This window comes from Thecamonas trahens (genome assembly GCF_000142905.1).
Source record: "Thecamonas trahens ATCC 50062 unplaced genomic scaffold supercont1.33, whole genome shotgun sequence".
NCBI lineage: Eukaryota > Apusomonadida > Apusomonadidae > Thecamonas > Thecamonas trahens.
In genome coordinates, this window is record NW_013657647.1 from 33,737 (window position 1) to 51,006 (window position 17,270).

The 17,270-nt window shown below is 63.8% G+C and overlaps 6 protein-coding genes across 6 annotated transcripts; 4 read left to right on the forward strand and 2 right to left on the reverse strand.

Moving 5' to 3' along the window:
• Window positions 1–158: 158 nt before the first annotated feature.
• On the forward strand, window positions 159–5,061 carry AMSG_06463 (TKL protein kinase; the record flags this gene model as incomplete). Its single annotated transcript, XM_013900871.1, has 4 exons — window positions 159–185; window positions 476–2,654; window positions 3,192–4,123; window positions 4,201–5,061. 4 exons carry the CDS (start codon window positions 159–161, stop codon window positions 4,951–4,953), a joined length of 3,891 nt encoding a protein of 1,296 aa, XP_013756325.1. The 3' UTR covers window positions 4,954–5,061.
• Window positions 5,062–5,548: 487 nt separating this feature from the next.
• Window positions 5,549–9,109, forward strand: AMSG_06464 (dynamin-binding protein; the record flags this gene model as incomplete). The annotated part of the gene is made up of 3 exons (XM_013900872.1): window positions 5,549–5,824; window positions 6,288–7,905; window positions 7,938–9,109. The coding sequence occupies exons 2-3, from the start codon at window positions 6,336–6,338 to the stop codon at window positions 9,107–9,109; spliced, it is 2,742 nt and encodes a 913-aa protein (XP_013756326.1). The 5' UTR covers window positions 5,549–5,824; window positions 6,288–6,335.
• Window positions 9,110–9,155: 46 nt separating this feature from the next.
• AMSG_06465 (DNAJC11 protein) lies at window positions 9,156–11,110 on the reverse strand (the record flags this gene model as incomplete). Its single annotated transcript, XM_013900873.1, has 4 exons — window positions 9,156–9,323; window positions 9,434–10,442; window positions 10,553–10,773; window positions 10,967–11,110. 4 exons carry the CDS (start codon window positions 11,108–11,110, stop codon window positions 9,156–9,158), a joined length of 1,542 nt encoding a protein of 513 aa, XP_013756327.1.
• A 176-nt stretch (window positions 11,111–11,286) lies between these two features.
• On the reverse strand, window positions 11,287–14,272 carry AMSG_06466 (uncharacterized protein). Its single transcript, XM_013900874.1, has 2 exons — window positions 14,092–14,272; window positions 11,287–13,209 (listed from the first exon to the last, which is right to left on the reverse strand). Exons 1-2 carry the CDS (start codon window positions 14,248–14,250, stop codon window positions 11,476–11,478), a joined length of 1,893 nt encoding a protein of 630 aa, XP_013756328.1. The 5' UTR covers window positions 14,251–14,272; the 3' UTR covers window positions 11,287–11,475.
• Window positions 14,273–14,933: 661 nt separating this feature from the next.
• Window positions 14,934–16,390, forward strand: AMSG_06467 (transcription factor APFI; the record flags this gene model as incomplete). The annotated part of the gene is made up of 2 exons (XM_013900875.1): window positions 14,934–14,984; window positions 15,722–16,390. The coding sequence occupies exons 1-2, from the start codon at window positions 14,943–14,945 to the stop codon at window positions 16,388–16,390; spliced, it is 711 nt and encodes a 236-aa protein (XP_013756329.1). The 5' UTR covers window positions 14,934–14,942.
• A 107-nt stretch (window positions 16,391–16,497) lies between these two features.
• On the forward strand, window positions 16,498–17,130 carry AMSG_06468 (small G-protein; the record flags this gene model as incomplete). Its single annotated transcript, XM_013900876.1, has 2 exons — window positions 16,498–16,534; window positions 16,556–17,130. The coding sequence occupies 2 exons, from the start codon at window positions 16,498–16,500 to the stop codon at window positions 17,110–17,112; spliced, it is 594 nt and encodes a 197-aa protein (XP_013756330.1). The 3' UTR covers window positions 17,113–17,130.
• Between the last annotated feature and the right edge of the window lie 140 nt (window positions 17,131–17,270).

Below are 17,270 nucleotides of genomic sequence, written 5' to 3' on the forward strand. Positions count from 1 at the left end.
TCCCCCCCCCCAGTCCTCCCCCCTTCCCCGACGGTGACAAGGGGGACAACACCACTCTCAGCTCAGCAGCCCTCGTTTAGCAACATAGGATGCGTGACCGAGTGGGGGGCTGGACTCGTACTCGGTGGCTGTCTCTCGTATATACGCTTGCTGTGGTCATGACCCTGGCTGCGGTCATGTGCGGGGTGCCGACCTCGGCAAGCACACCATCTTCACAGGCCTCACCAGCCTCACACACACACTCACACACACACGTACACACCAGAAGTGATCCACAAGTACGTGCTTCACACCCTCGTCGACACTGTATCCCCCTCTACCTCCCCCTCCTCCCTCCCCCCCCCCCCCCCCTTCCCCCCCCCCTCCCTCCTCCCGTCGCTCGCCCGCCTCGCTCCCCCACGCAGCAGGAGCTCTCAAAATCCACATCACTCACCTCTCCTCACCCCCACCCGCCTGCATCCGTTCTTCTTTGCAGAGAGAGGCTCTCATCGCGCTGTATGATGCAACCGGAGGGCACTCATGGAAGGTCAAGACCGGATGGGAGCTGCTGCACTTTTCAGACTACTGCGGGTCCGATACACACTCGGCTTGGTTTGGGGTCTACTGCTCGTCAGGCGAGGTCGTTCTCGTCACGCTCCCGGAGAACAACCTCGTTGGCAGCATTCCTGACGAACTCTCACAGCTGACGGCACTTGTCAGTCTCGATCTCCGCGGCAACAAGCTGAGCGGGGCGCTGCCGTCGTCGCTCTTTACCCTCTCGCAGCTCAGTACGCTCCTGCTCAACACCAACAGCCTCGACGGTACGTTGCCGTCCAACTTTGCTGGCGTCGCGAGTCTGGTCTCGGTCGACGTCTCGTTCAACAGTTTTGTCGGCGCGCTCCCGCCGATCTCCTGTCCCAAGCTCTGCTCGCTCAAGCAGCTGATAGTGTCCAACAACAAGCTCTCCGGCCCCATTCCGGACACGTTTACCGCACTCCCCTTTCTTGAGCTTGTCGACCTCTCGCACAACAAGTTCACCGGGCCGATTCCGGCCACCCTCCCGCACATTTCCGACCTCGGCACCGTCAAGCTCGACAACAACTCGCTCACCGGCACACTTCCGGCCGCCTTTGCTGGCGCCTCGCTCCTGGCCACCCTCTCTGTCGCCGACAACAAGCTCTTTGGCCAGCTGCCGGACCTCTCTGCGCTCGCTGATCTGACGCTCTTTGACGGCTCGGCCAACGCGTTCAACGGATCCGTCCCGAGCTGGGCTGGGTGCTCGCACGACATGGTGTGTCACCTCGAGGGCAACCCGCGGCTAACTTGTCAGACTGCGTGCGAGGGCAACCACTGCCACGTCGACTCGTGCACCTCTTGCGTCCTTACATACTGCTCGTCATCGAACGAGTGCCTCGATGCAGGCGGTGGCTGCCCGGTCTGTGACCTCGACTCGCACCGGTGCGTCCCGGTCGCCGCCGACCCGCCGCCGCCGCCGCCGGTGGCGCCCGGCCCCACCCCGCCACCGCCGATTGTGCCCATCACCTCGGCCACGTTCACCTCGTTCTCGTCCACAAGCGCGACCGCGACCGGCTCGAGCAACGCGACGTCGCACAGCCCGCCGCCACCGGCCTACGGTGCCATCATTGGCGTCGTCGTCGCCGTCGTCTGCTGTGTCGGCGTTGTCGTCGCCGTCGCCATTGTCCGCGTCCGCCGCTCCTCCGCCGTCACCCCCGAGACCGTCGGCCTCCTCGCCGCCGCCCGTCATGGCCGCCGCCAGGGCATGCACTCGGTCAACGAGTCGGGCTCGGGCTTCTATTACGTAGTCGACGGTGCGGCCGAGGAGTCGACCTCGGACGGCCGCATCTCAGGCGGCTCCGATGGCTCGTTCCGCACCGCAAAGGACCGCACCAAAGAGCTCTCGGTCCGCTTCGACACAGCCTCGTCGGGCAAGCGCGGCGAGGTCTTCACCTTTGTTATTGACACCCGGCTCGAGGTCATCAAGTGGTCCGAGCTCGAGATCACTGGCGAGATTGGGCGCGGCGGCTACGGCACCGTCCTCCGCGCTCGCCGTGGCCACACCGAAGTCGCCGTCAAGGTCCTTCGCGACATCGTCCACCCAGAGCAGGTCCAGGCATTTGTCGAGGAGGCCTCCATCCTCTCCGACCTCAAGCACCCCAATTGCGTCCTCCTCATGGGCGTCTGCGTCGAGCCGCACCACATGTCCATCGTCACCGAGTACATGCGTGGCGGCGACCTGCACTCGGTCATCTACCCGCATGACGACTCGCTCCACGGCTCGCCATCGGCCTCAAACCTCACCCGTCGCCGCCGCTTCCAGATCCTGTACGAGGTCGCGCTCGGCCTCGAGTACCTGCACGCGCGCGGCATCGCCCACCGTGACATCAAGCCGCGCAATGTCCTCCTCGACGACCGCGCCCCGGCTACCGCAAAGCTCGCAGACTTTGGTCTTGCTGGCCTCAAGAAGATGGACATCGGCGGCGGCGGCACAGAACTGTACTCGGCCCCCGAGGTCCTCGACGGCCTCACCGCAGACAAGCGCTCAGACATGTACTCGTTCGGCATCGTCATGTTCGAGGTCCTCTACTCGCGCAAGCCCACAGGCTCGTCGCGGAGCAGCGCCCTCGACGGCAACTCGGTCAGCATTCCTGAGGACTGTCCTCTCGAGCTCACCGCTCTTCTCCGAGCTTGCCTCTCGCCCAACCCAAAAACCGCCCGCCCATCTCGCGCATCACTGGCGTCCTCGAAGAGCTTGCCGCTCAGAACTTCTTCTCTGTCCATGCCGCCTCCTCCTCTTCGCTGCCGGCCCCGCACTTTGACGCCCTCCCTACAGACTCACCCTCCCGCCACCGCATCGTCCGTCCCCCGCCGCCGCCGCCCGACCTCGGCCACTAACCGCCATCGTCGCCACCGCCACCGCTGCCGCCATCGCCAACGTCATCATGCCTACTCCCCTCCTTGTCACTCCTTACACTGAACATGAACGCGTCCACGCCTTTATCCCCTTCCCCTCTCCCTCCCACTCCCCGCCGTTCACCTCGGAACATTGCGCGGACAGCTTCCTCTGCCCAAATCGCCGCCACCCGCGCCTGCCACTCCTCCCCACCCCACCCCACCCCACCCCACACACCCATCCACCCACCCAGCCATGGCCACAAAACCCGTTCTATCTTCCCCACCCGCACCGAGGACAGCCTCGCCCCGGGTCGCCTCGCCGCGACTTGGCCTGAGTCGCGACCAAGTCGACTCGCCGCGCCTGGCCACGTCCGACATCGAGGCGCGTCTCCCCCTCTCATACGTGCCTCTGACGCAGCTGACGCGACTTGGCGACACCCTAATCTATGGAGCTGCATTTGTTGGCCTGGGCATGATGGTAGGCACTCTTGGCCCATCGCTGTACCTGCTTTCGGCTGCTTGGGGTGATGCCTCATCGCCATCAGCCCTCGGCATGCTCTTTCTCGCCCGCATGGTGGGGACCGTCATGGGAACTGTTCTCGGTGTCCGAGTCCTCGTCATCCTCTCCAACCAAGCCAATAAGGCCCTCACCCTGGCCACATCCGTCATCGCCCTCGCCCTGCTCCTCATTCCGTATTGGAACGCAGAAGGCCTCGTCCACGCCCTCTTTGTCCTCCGCGGCGCAGGCGTCGGCCTTGTCGACACCGTGGGCACAGGCCTCGTCATGTATCTGTGGGAGAAGGCGTCATCAAGAGCCCTCCACACCATGTCGTTGGCTTTTGGCCTCGGCGCTGTCGTCTCGCCGCTGGTCATTGCCGCCACCTGGTCTGCTGACGCGCCTGACACGCCGTACTGGATCATGGCGGTCATGATTCTCCCGCTCGCTGTTGTCGCCCTCCTCCTCCGCTCGCCGCCGCAGTTTGCCACGCCGTCGGGCGCGTTTGCGCTCGGCTCGCGTCTCCCGCGCCACTACCTCCGCCTCACCGCGCTGGGCGAGTGGCTGGCCGACCCATCGCAGCCGTCGCTCGCTCACTACGCCGCCTCGCGCAACGTCCGCGTCGGCGCCCTCCTCTGCACCCTCTACGCCATGGTCGTTGGTGCTGAGCTCGCTTTTGGCTCGTGGCTCCCGACCTTTGCCATGCGCGCCGGCATCGGCTCGTTCTCGTCGGCGGTCCACCTCTCGGCCGCCTTCTGGGCACGCTCACGCTCGGGCGGATGGTTGTCCATCCTCTGGTCGCCCACATCAAGCCTTTCTATGGGCTCATGGGCTACGCCGCCGGTGCCACCTTTGCCGTCTTCCTCCTCATCGCCTGCAAGCCGTCCGAGTCGGCACCGCTCTCGGCGTCGACCCTCTGGGCCGGCGTCGTCATCCTCGGCCTTGCTATGTCGGGTCTCTCACCGACCCTCCTCTCACTCTTCCACCTCTTTGACGTCGCCGTCACCCGCTCCACGGTCAACGCACTCGTCATCACTGCCTGGATTGGCGAGCTTGTCGTGCCCTACATCCTCGGCCACGTCCACGATGCCTTTGAGGCTGGTCTGCACTCGGCCATGCTCATTCTCTTCCTCGCCATCCTTATCCTCGTTGTCGTCCTCTTCCGCTCCTTTGACGTCATCACCCCGTCCTACGGCTGGGGTGCCGTCAACCGCCGCTCATACACCGCCCGCCCAGACATTGGCGTTGGCGTCACCCTCGACCTCATCTCACCCTCGCCCACCGACGCCCCGCTCATGCTCCCCTCGGACGACGAGTCAACCTCCGAGTCGGTCATAGACTCGCCGCCGCGCCGCACCACCAACCTTCTCGCGCCCGTCGACGAGCCTGCCACGTCCGCCGGATCCTCCTCCCCCTCTCTCCCCTCACGCGTCTCCACCGCCGACGCCTTGGCCACCATCCCCGCTACGGTCGCCGAGCCTCCCTTGACCACGGATGTCTCGGACGACGGAGTCGGCGCTGTTGCCGCTCTCGTCTCCATCCGCAAGGAACTCTCCGATCTCTAGCCCGTCATGTTCTTATACATACCCCTACCCCCCCCCCCTTGATCCCGCTCGCGCAACGCACAACAGCCCATGGCGGACTCAGCCTCCCTTAACAAGCACCATAGCCATCGATAGAGTAGTTCTTGCTCAACACCCTCCCCCCCCCCCCTCCCCCCAGCCGCTGGCTCGACTCTCCTATCCTGCGCCAACCGTGGGTTTTTCGCCCCCTCATTTTCGTCCATCAAAATGACAGGCAAATATTGATGGTACAATGACACGAGTACGACTACAATTGAAGACAACGGCATTCGTCTCCGCCCGCGCGCGCCCCCGCCATCACACACACCGGACAGCCGACGGCATGAGCGAGGAGGGACAGCCACCCACGGAACACGAGGTGACCGGGGAGAGTGGGAAGCAAGAGATGGAGGAAGGCATGGGTGACAACAATGTCCAAGTGCCTCTCTCTTCCTCTGACTCTCCCTCTGCTCTCCCTGCTACCAAGGTGACTCCCGAGGGTGACGACGACAAAGTCGACGACGCCACCGCTACGCCCCCCACCACCACCACCACCACCACCACCACCACCACCGCCACCGCCACCACCACCACCACCAACGACGACGACGATGAGGAAGGACGGAATGTGGAGAGTACCGGTGATGAGAAGCAGGACTCTGAACCGTCTGGTTCCTCTTCCTCGTCGTCTTCCAACTCTGACGATGGTGACGGTGGCAACCACGATGATGATGATAACCATGATGACGACAATGCCGGCATCGGTCCTACCTCTGAGAGCCTAGACTCTGAACCAGAGTTTATCCCTGTCGCCACTCCTTCACCACGCTCTGCTCTGGATATCCTCTCCTCTTCTTCCTTCTCCCTCGACGATGTAAGGCCCTTCCTCTTTCCCTTCCCCCCCCCTCCCCTTCCACCCCCTCCCACCCCTTCCACACCCCGCCCCCCTCTACCCCACCCCCCACCCCCCCACCCTTCCACCCTCCACCCTTCCCCCCTCCTACCCCCCCCCCCCTCCCACCCCCCTTCCCTCCTTCGTCCCTCCCCCTCCCCCATCCCCCTCCCCCATCCCCCTCCCCTTCTCCTCTGGCACCTGACCATTGGATGCACACATTTTTTGTCGGCTCACCACCATTACTATATACTCTGAGTTTCCCCCTCCTACCCCCCCCTCCCCACCCCCCTTCCCTCCTTCGTCCCTCCCCCCTCCCCCACTCCCCCTCCCCCACTCCCCCTCCCCTTCTCCTCTGGCACCTGACCATTGGATGCACACATTTTTTGTCGGCTCACCACCACCTCCCTCACTCACTCTCCTCCCTCTCTGGCTCGCACTACAGCTGCTGGAAGCACCTGATGTCCTCTCGCTTTGTGCGGATAAGCATCCGATGATGGTGGCTGCTCTCTCTCGTGTGGACAACATCAAGGCTTTGCTGGCGGCCGCCCTCTCGCCCGGTGATGATGATGGCTCGCAGAAGCGTGCGGGTGCTGCTTGTGAGATCATCACCTTGGATGTGGTCACCGTTGGCTTGACAAAGACGGATGGTGTTCTCTGTGGCCTCTTTGCCCCCTTCTTCAAGGATGGCCTCGTCGTCGGTGGCGTGCTCGCTGATGACCCGGAGCCAGACGCAGCAGGTGCTGCCGGGGCGTCGGGGACTGCAGAAGCCGCAGGCTCAGATGGTCAGGGTGACGACGATGACGATCGCCCAGACTCGCCGTCGTCGATGGTGTGCATCTCCGATTCGGAGCTGGAGGTCAGCACGGCCGCGCTGCCGACCCAGTCGTGGCCGGTCCCGTGCCCCGAGCCCGACGAGGCCGTGACTGACTACGTGCGGCCGGCGAGTCTGACGCTCATTTTTTTCGCTCGCATTATCACCTTCCTCACCGAGCGGCGGCACACGACCGCGGACCTGTACGAGGTCATGCGGCGTATGCCAGACCTTCTCCCGCGGATGATGCACTCGATCGAGGACCGGTCGATTGTGGAGGCGCTCCGTGCCATCACCACTGTCCAGCCCGACCGCACGCCGGCGTGGCTCCAGTCAGTCCGCGAGATCCTGCCGCAGCAGGGCGACCTTCGCCAGTGGCTCCTCGCCAACGGCTTTGTCGAGCGCCTGCTGCACTTTCTCTCGCCGGCCCGCCCACGCGCCGCCCAGGAGCACGCCTCCATCCTGCTCCGCGTTGCCCTCCAGGGCTCGTCCAACGACTTTGGCACCTCGATTATCAACACCGACGAGCGCTCCCTCTTTGCCGACACCATCCTCTCGGCGCCTGTTGCCGCCGTCCTCGGCTCGTACTTTGAGACCGTGTGCGCCAAGGGCCGGACCGACGAGTCGGCTTACGTCGTCGACCTCATCAACGCCATCCTCAAGAAGCTCGACGCGGACATTACCGAAAAGGCCGACCTCGGCCTCGACTACCTGGCCCAGGCCCAGGTCCTGTCAGCAGACGGCCTCGACTCGCCGGCGGCCACAGCGGCGCCGCTCGACGATGCCTCGGAGGACTCTGCTTCCGAGCTCTCCGAGCCTGCGCTGAGCGAGGTCTCGGACGGAGACAAGCTCGAGCTGCAGGCCGCCGCTGACGGTGGCGCCGTGCTCATCGCCTCGCCAGCCGTTGCCGCCTTTTCCGCGCCTGGCGACGCCATCGTCGATGCTGCCCCTGCGCCGCCGTCGGCGGCATCAGCCGCGGCGAACGAGGATGCTGCCGCCGCCCGCAAGGCAGCCCGCCGCGCCAACCGCCTTTCCATCGACATGACCGCGCTTGCGACCGGCGCGGCGGCCAGCGCCGCCGGTGCCTCTGGCGCGGTGGCGGCCACGAGTGCCACCGTCTCCCTCGACCACCTCGGCGCGCCGCCCCCGCTCCTGGTCGAGCTCCAGCCGCAGCTCGCGGCCTGCCTCCGTGTTGTCGAAGAAGTCGCCGCCGCAGTTGCTGCTGCCGACGCTTCGGACGAGCCGATCCGTCTCGGCCACGCCCGACTCCGCATGCTCGAGCTGCTCTTGCAAGTCCTCGGGTCTCCAACCTTTCTTCGGCAGCGCCGGCCCTCGACGCCACCGCCTTTGTCCTCGCGCTCCGGCTCATGCGGGCCTTCCCGTGGAACAACGCGGCGCACCATGTGCTCGCCGACTTTGTTATTGCTGGCATTGAGACGCCGCACCCGTCGATTGCCGCAGCAGCGGCTTCGGACCCGGTCCGGTGCGCGCTTCTGGATCTTGTCGACGCCAACGCCGCCGCCGAGGACTCGGCTGTTCACCGGTTCCCGCTCCGCCTCGGCTACATGGGCCACGTCAACCTCATGTGCTCTGCCCTCGTCTCGGCTCTCGAGGCCGGCCGCATCACCAACGACGCGCTCGCCGAGACTACCCAGGTCCGCTTTGCAGCCTACATCTCGGGTGACTACGACTCGTACCGCCAGTACAACGAGACAACGCTGGGCGCCGCTGCCTACGACATGTCGATGTCGTTTGCCTCGGACGCCATCCTCCTCGGCTCGGGCGAAGCCGAGGTCTCGCCGTGGGACGCCCTCCCCGACGGGTATGACCCCGACAAAGTCGTTGCCGTCGCCGCCTACCGCTTTGTCGGCCAGGAGCCCGGAGAGCTCTCGTTTCCGCGCGACGCCCTCCTCTCGCACGTCACCCCTATGGAGGACTCGGCCTGGCTGCAGGGCGAGTACAAGGGCGAGATCGGCATGTTCCCCACCTCGTTTGTCAACCTCACCACCACTGAGGCCATTCTGGCCAAGCAGGCCGAGGCCTCGGCGGCTTCGGGTGACGCTGAGCGCGAGGACTCGGGCGTCTCGGCTGTCGCCCTCTACAACTTTGACGCCTCGCACATGGACGAGCTCTCTTTTGTTGCCGGCCAGCACATCTCCAACGTCTGGGTCTGTGAGGGCGAGGACGAGTGGCTCTCTGGTGCCATTGACGGCCGCATCGGCATGTTCCCCTCGTCTTTTGTGCGCATCCTCGACGACGCTGCACCTGCCGCCCCAGAGCCCGCCGCTACTGAGCCTGCCGCTGCCGACACTCTGCCTCAAGTCCTCCCCGAGGTTCTTCCCGAGCCCGCCGCCGAGGCCCTCCCCGAGGTCCTCCCCGAGGTTCTGCCCGAGGTCCTCCCCGACTCCGACCTTTCTGCCCTTCCCGACTCGCTCCCCGAGGACGTCGAATGAACGATGCTCTCGTGCGTGAGCCGCGCCCTGGTTCGACGCCTCTTCTTCATTCCTTGGCCGGGTACTCGGGCCCGCCGGCCGGCGGGACGACCGGATGCCATAGAGTGGTTGTCGGGTCGTCGACGACATGGGCGCGGTCGGCGAGGACAAGCGGCTCGTCGTCGTCGATGATGACCTCGTGGAGGACGCCGTGGAAGAGGTAGCGGACAAAGAGCTGTTTTCCTCGCCCGGAGTGCAGTCGTAAAAGTCGAGGAGGTCAGCCTTGGACGAGGCCGGCAGGTGAAGCTGCGAGCGGACAACAAGGAGTTGGAGCTGGTCGGCGACAGGGATGAACTGCGGAAAGTGCGGCGACGGTGTGTGCGGCGTGATGCCCTCAATGTTGCCGTACCAGGCCTGCTCGATGACCAGGCCGCCATTGGCGGACTCGCGCTCGCGGCGCTCAGCAGCAACAGGCGCCAGCGTCTTCATCGATTCGGCGACGGCGGCGGCGCGCTCAAGGGTGAGCTCGAGGCGCTCGCGGCGCATGCGCGCGATGCGGCGGGCCTTGCGGCGCTCCTTGTTCGGGTTGATGACAAGAGCCTTGAGGGCGGCAACGGCGGCGCTCGGCAGCGCTGCTGCGCCGGCCGCCACCCAAAGGTCCAGCGACGGATAGAGGAGGACCGGGAACGAAAAGGCAAAGCCGGCGCGCTTGACGCCGAGCTCGAGGGTCACGCCCTCGGTGGCGGAAAGCCCGAGCTCGAGCGAGACCTTGGACCGACGAGAGACGGCGCGCTCGGCGCCGAGCGACACGCTCGCGCCGCCGCGCATGGCAACCGAAGCCTCGGCGAGCGCGGTCGACGAGCTCGAGAGCTTGCGGCCATACTTGATGCTCAACGAGAGGTCGTCGGGCGAGACCTCAACCGAGACGCGGGCCTGTGACTCGGCCTTGCTACCGTTCGAGGTGACGGCAACCTCAACCGAGTCGCGGAGGCCGAACCGGAAGCAGACCGTGGCCAGAAAGGCCTCGGTCATCTGACGGCCGAGGAGCAGTGCCCAGTCAAAGCCGGCCGGCGAGTTGGGCCGGCACGAGTACGAGGCCATGGCCTCGCCAAAGGCGTACTCGGTAAAGTCCGAGTGCAGAACAAGCCGCGAGGCCTGGTTGCCCATCGAGACCTTGCCCCAGGTCTTGGCTGTGAGTTGCCTGCGAAGGCCGACGTCGACGCCGCCAACGCCGAGCCCGTTGCGGGCCATGGCATAGCCTGAGATCTCCAGTGCGTCGCGCGAGGAGATGTGCGAAGTGACCGACTGGGTGACCAGCAGGCGCTCGACTGCCAAGTCACGGCTCGACGACGGCCTCGAAGGGAAGAGCGCGTCCGAGGCATCGATGTAGCAGTAGAGCTCGCCCGAGATGGAGGTAGCGGCGGCGGCCTCTTCCTCCTTTTGAGCTGTTCGAGCTTGTGGTACTCTCGCATCATCTCCTCAGGCGTCTTGAGCGTCTCTGCCAGAGCCCATGACGTCTCGAGTCCCTTCTCCCCAAACAAGTCGTAGATCATTCTCTGCCGCTCGTCGCTCAGCACCTTGTACGCCTTGGCCACCCGGAGAAAGGCCTCGGATGCTCCCTGCTTGTCCGGGTGCAAGTACTTGGACATACGATGATACGCCCTACGAATCTCATCCGCACTCGCCTATCTCCCTCCAAACCTCTTCATGAGTCTTCTCCCCTTCTCCATGCCATTGCCCGACACACGGGTCGTGCCCTCCGACCACGCGCGTCATGATTGGCGCCAGCCGGGGCCGGGAAGGAGGGGGGGGGGGGGCAAAGGGGAGAGGACGAGGGCACGGACAAGGGTCACATGGGGAAGAACGTGGTGTGCATACCGTTCGCTCTACGTTGAGGACTGTATAAAAGTCAATGTCGCCAGCTGTGGAGCCCAGGAGGCCACCATCGTCAGAATCATTGTCAGAGTCGAACTCGAGGCGCGAGCCACGGCCCAAATGGTCGAACGACTCGTCGAGTGACATTTGTGGCGGAGACGGGTGGCCGGGCGCGAAAGCGACCAGGGCGGGGGGCGGGAGGGAAGAGAGGGGAGGAGGGGGGGGATGGACGATGCCATACAAAGGTAGGAGATACATACACACACACACATACATACACACACACACACACACACACACACACACACACACACACACACACACACACACACACACACACTTTGAAATCTATCCAGGCAAATCATGCGCTTGTTGAGTCCATCTAATGCTGCGTCCACTCGCTCGTTGCGGGGAACGACGCGACAGCCAAATACGCAGCCAAGTCAGGATCGGCAAGCTACCGGTGCCTACGATGGGTTGGGCTGGGAGGTAGCAAGGCGGGAGGGCAGGAGCTAGTCGGAAATGCCAATGAACGAGGTGCCCGAAGTGCCGGTCGTTGCCGGCGAGAGGCTGGTGGGCGTGTTGGGCGTCCGAGACTGCGACGACGACGAGTACGTGTAGCTGGATGAGAGCGAAGGAAGCGAGTGTGCTGACGAGCGAGTGCACGTGGAGACAGAGACCGCCTCCTCCTGCTCGTGTGACTCGCGCCGCGTGTGGCGGCGGGCGTAGATAGACTCCCCAGGTGCAGGCTCGTCCGAGTCGGTCCCGAGCCCGGCACTCGAGCCGGACGACGACGGCAAGCAACGAGTGCCAAAGTCGAGCGACGTTGAAAAGGCCTCGGTAACAGCCGAGCTTCCCGCCGCAGGCTTGGGCGTAAACGTAAAGGTCTTGGGCGGAAGCGCCGTAGTCGGGTTTGATGCCGACAGCGCCGGCGTCGTCGCCGACGTGTGAGTCGATCCGGCGCCGGTCAGACAGTCGTCCGACGACCAGATCGAGGTCGAGACGCCGCCGGGCGTCGACCGCGCTAGCGACGACGCGCCTGGTGAGAGCGCCCCACTTCCAGGCGTCCGCCGGCTCCGTGCACGTCGCCGTTGCCGTGCCGCCGGCGACGGCGCAGGCGCAGGCACCACCAGCGCCGGCGCGCTGCCAGAGAGCGAGGCCACCGACGAGCCTCCAGTGAGAGGAGACCTCGCCCGCCGCGCCGGCGACGTGCGCGACGCCGCAGAGCCGGCGTCGCCGCGGCCACGCCGCGACGCCGCGTGGTCCGCTGGCCGCACATTGCGCGAGCCGCGGCTGGCTCCACGCGTATGCGAGTACGACGCGTCGTCGCCCGAGTAGTACTCGTCGTCGTCAGTGTAGCACGACGGCTCGCCCGACGAGACCCCGTCGACAGCAATGTCACGGAGCTTGGAAATCGAGCCCTCCTTTCCAGTCGCAGCCTCGGGGTCGTCGCCGGTCGAGCCCGGACCAGCCGATGGCTCGTCGTCGACGATGATCTGTGAGTCGCCGATCGGCCGCTTGGCGAAGAAAACAAGCGCGCCGAGCATGATGCCCACACCGATCGGAAAGAGAAAGTAGTCGAGCGTGTCGAGGTCCTTGTACTCTTCAAAGTACACAATGCCTGAGAGCGCGCCCGAGAGCAGCATGAACGCGTTGTACACCGGAACTGTCACAAGCGGATCGTAGTCCTGCAGCGTCTTGTTGAGAAACTTGAGCTGTGAGACAGCCGCCACAATCGCTGCAATGATGATGAGGTACGTGACTGGGTGCTGAAAGTCGGTCCCGCCGATGGCTGCAGACTTGACCAGCTCCACCGCAGACTTGGAAAACAGCGCCGTGAGGCCGGCAATCATGCCCGGCAGCGCCGCAGACGCCAGCCGCCGGAACGGCACATTGCGCCGCGCAGCAAGGAAGAGAAAGGCGATAAAGACCGCGTCAAGAATGATAAACACAATAAACAGCGCTCGCGTGTACAAGTCAATAAGCTTAGAAATGGTGTAGTCGTTCGTCCGGTGCGGGCCAAACACCGTCGCAACCGTCACGCCCACCATAGAAATTCCCGTACCGATGTAGTCGAACTTGTCCGGCTCTTCGCGGAGGAAAAACTTGGAGACAAGCAGGTTCCACAGCAGCGCCAGCGAGCCCACAGATGCTAGCAGCGATTGCGCCGCAAACGCGTACGCCGCAAGATTGAGTGTCGTGTTGATGAGCGTGATCAGCAGAATGCCCATGATCCAGAATGGTTGCTGTCCACCCACACCCAGCCACCACCGCCACATTTGACGCACACATCACATCCAGAGGATACCAGGAACCAAACAAGGCCACCGAAAGAAACCGGCAACAAGACAGAGTGTCCACGTCGAGATCGTCAGCCAGCCAGTGATTCGACAAGCAAATCGCACACCAAGCAGCGGCACCATCCACCGCCCACCAAGCAGGTACCCAGAAGTTGGCCGTGCCATGCCATTCCAGACAGTGATTCCGGCCACAAGGGGTGGAGGGAAACGGGAGGGTGCAAAGAAGGCGACGAGCCCATCCGGCGACGGGTCAATTCCGTCGGCATGCGGAGCAACGCGGAAGAAGTGGAGGCCGAGAGCCGAGACGGGGAAAAGGAGGAAAAAACGACAAAGTCACACGCCACAACCACGCACACGGCCGTAGTCGTATACAGCAAGGATGACCGTGTGTGAGAGACGGCGGAACGTTCAGTATTGACGGTGGGAGTGTGAGTGCAAGCACCTGAACGTTGCAAGGTCGGTTGCGGTCACCAATCCAGGTGGCGGCTGGTCAGCCGGGGAAGGGCAAGCCCCCACCAACTCGAAGCTAGCTGTCACCCATAGTAACACCAAGTTCATCATGGGCAACAACTCATGCTATACTATGCCCTCTGCTGTTTGCATGTTTGATACTGTTCGCATGCTCACGTACGAGGCCTCGCCATGTCGCCGTACAGCCACCAAACGCGACCCCGCGCCCGCGTCGTCGCTGGCCAATGGCCAATCGGCCCATTTGATTCGATGGGCGGAAAGCGGATAAAAGCAATAATGACAAACGCCCACTTTCGCCGCACTCTGGCGCCACATCACACAACCAAATGACGATGGAGAGGACATGGAACAACATACCCTTGTTTGTTTGATACGCCGCTCGACAGGAAGTGACTCATTCTGTCTATGAGCATGCTTGATGAACTGATTGCCCACAACTCCTGCAAGCTGAGCTCCTGCAGACATGAGAATGCCGACCCACCAGAGCCCGTCCAGAGAGCCCGACGAGTCAGACATGGTGGGCGTGTGGCAAGTGAAGTGCTTGTCACAACCGACGCTGGCCGCTAGCCGCCGGCACCAACCTCCCACCTGGGGTGCGAAGCACGTAGAATCAAGTCATCATAGCATAAAGGCATGTGACTCTGTGCCATCCCACCACATAGCAACGTACATCGAGCTCATCACCGCGGCATGCCTAAGGGTTATTGCCCATTGTGGCAACGACAGCGGTTAATTTCGCCCCCTCCCCCCCCCCCCCCCCCCGGACTCGACCCACTCGGACAAGCCAGCTGCAGATGCACGATACACTGCTGGCCACGCGGACGCCTATAGAGGAGCACATTGGCCTCATCTTGGGTCAATGCAAGGTGTTGTTGCTTCTTCTCCTTGCCATATCCAACCCGATCGAGCCGCTGCCGAGTGCTCGCCGCCGCTCAACCCACAGCCTGCACTCCCGCCACACGCCCCCCCCCCCCCCAGTCTCCGATCATCGCACACGCCACACCAAAGTAATGACCCAAGCCATTGGTTACTATATGCAAGACAATGGCAGCATCGGATCATGAAGCGAGGCAGACCGAGACCGATTATCTGCGGCGGCGAGTGGCATGCGCCCGCCCCCCCCCCCTTGGCCCGCGAGAGACATAATCAATACGACCACGTTGGATTAATGGATCGGACAGCAAGCCACACTCGACTCGAACACCAACATGCTCCGTGCTGTGGGACGTGCCCTGCGCGACACTGCGTCTGTACGTCTTCTCCCCTCCCCTCCCTCCTCCCCTTCCCATCACATATACTGCAGAGATGTCTGGAACTGTAACTCCAGCTCTTAACTCCCTCCCAACCACATTTGGCCTTGCCCGTCGTCGCTGAAGGCAGCCGCGCGCGGTGGCCGCTCCCACCGCATTGCCCTGCCTCCCCCCCTCCCCCTTCCCCCAAAAAATGGGAGACCATGGCCATAGCCCCACCTCCCCACCAGCTGCTCCTACACCCACACCGTCCCACCTCTTCCCCCATACACCACACATACCTTTTGTAGTACCTCCTGCACATACACATGTGGTTTTCTTAGAGAGTATCACATCCCTTCTCCCCTATGCCCGCATCTCAATCTACCTCCCCCCCCCGCCGGCTGGTGGATGCCCCGTCGCCCGCCGCCCGTCGCTCGCCGCCCGCCAACCCGCTCGCCGCCTACCCACCCCTCCCCACACACACACACACACCCTCCCCACACACACACACACATACACTCCACTGCCTGCACCAGCCGTATTCTCTGCCTCCTTTCCACCTTGGCAAAGTCTGTTCTGCACCGGTGCCCGAGAGCACGGATCATACTCACATATCGGATGCTGTGCTCGTCTTTGGGCGGCTGACATGAATCGTCATCATCGCTGTTGTCATCGTCATCGTCATCGTCATCGTCATCGTCGCCGTCATCGTCATCGTCATCGTCGCCGTCATCGGCCCTCGTCATGGCGTGTAGGCAATGAGCCGGCTCGGTCTCTCGCTCGAGGGTGAGGCTGCTGTTGTGGACAAGGTCTCCCGCCATCGTCGGATGATGGCTGTTAATGAGGTTGCGCCGACTGCTGGCAACAACTCGTTTGTGGCGCCGTCGGCGGCTGTCATCGGCGCGGTGGAGGTCGGCGATGCTGCTTCGGTGTGGTACAATGCCGTCGTCCGCGGTGACGCCGGCAAGGTGACCATCGGCAAGGGCTCGTCCATCGGCCACAACGCTGTCGTCGGCAACTTTGGCCACTCGGACGCAGACGTCGTCATCGGCGAGTCGGTCGTCGTCGGCCCGGGCGCCGTCGTCAACGCTGCCACTCTCCACGACGAGTGCGCCATCGGCGCCGGCGCTACCGTCGGTGCCGGCGCCATCGTCGAGACCCACGCCGTCGTCGCCGACGGCGCCACCGTCCCGGCCAACGCCGTCGTCCGCAAGGGCGAGTACTGGGAGGGCAACCCCGCGACCATGGCTCGCCAGCTGTCCCAGGCCGAGCGCGCCGCCATCGCCACCTCGGCCAGCTCGCTGCACGCTGCCACTGCGGCACACCACGCCGAGCACGACAAGACTCCCGCCCAGCGCGAGGAGGAGAAGCTCCGCGCCATGACCGAGGCCGGTGTTGACGCCGAGCCCGAGCCGCTCTACTAACTCCTGTTGTGTAAACGCAGCAAGACCACACACGCACAGCCTTTGTCGCCCAGCTCATCGCCGAGCAAAGCCCAGCTCACTCACATATCCCTACGCTGCCACTTCTCATGGCAGCAGCAGACTCGAGCACGCCATATGCCATCCGTCAGCCGCATATAGCCATAGTGGGTCCACCGAGGGTGGGCAAGACTTCGCTGCTTGTCTCGTATGCCTACCACCAGTTTCCCGAGCCGAGCCAACTCGCCGAGCTCATCCACGACGAGGTCTACCGCAAGTCACCCGTCATCGACAACGTCCCCAACTGCATCACCATTCTCGATGCTGTTGATGTTCTCGACCGCGAGTCGAGCATATTCTACTCGCCCGATGTCCATGCCCATGGCATCCTCTGTCTCTACGCTGTCGATGATCGCACCTCGTTTGATGCCCTCGACGAGATCATCGCTGCTGTCCGCAGCCATCCCGAGCCGCTCATCGATGGCCGGCCGAGAGAAATTGTCATAGTGGCCACCAAGACCGACGTTGACCCTGCTGTAGTCTCGTCCGATGAGGGTCACGCCAAGGCCGCTGCTCTCCGCGTGCCATTTGTCGAAACGTCGGCCAAGACTCGCCATGGCGTCGACCTCGCCTTTGTCACTCTCATTCGCAGCATCGACGCTGCCAGAGAAGCACACGCCGCCGCTTCTCGTCCCCAGCTCCGGCACCGCTGCTCCCTGCTGTAACACTTCCTCTCCTCCGCCCGATGGGTACAGGATCCCAGCTTGCTACAAACAACCAGCCCCGCGCTCACCGACAAGACACCCGCAACCGATCTCAATGGCATCACACCAAGGCGCGGCCCAACCCCTCCGCATCCTCCAAGTCGATATCACTCAATACC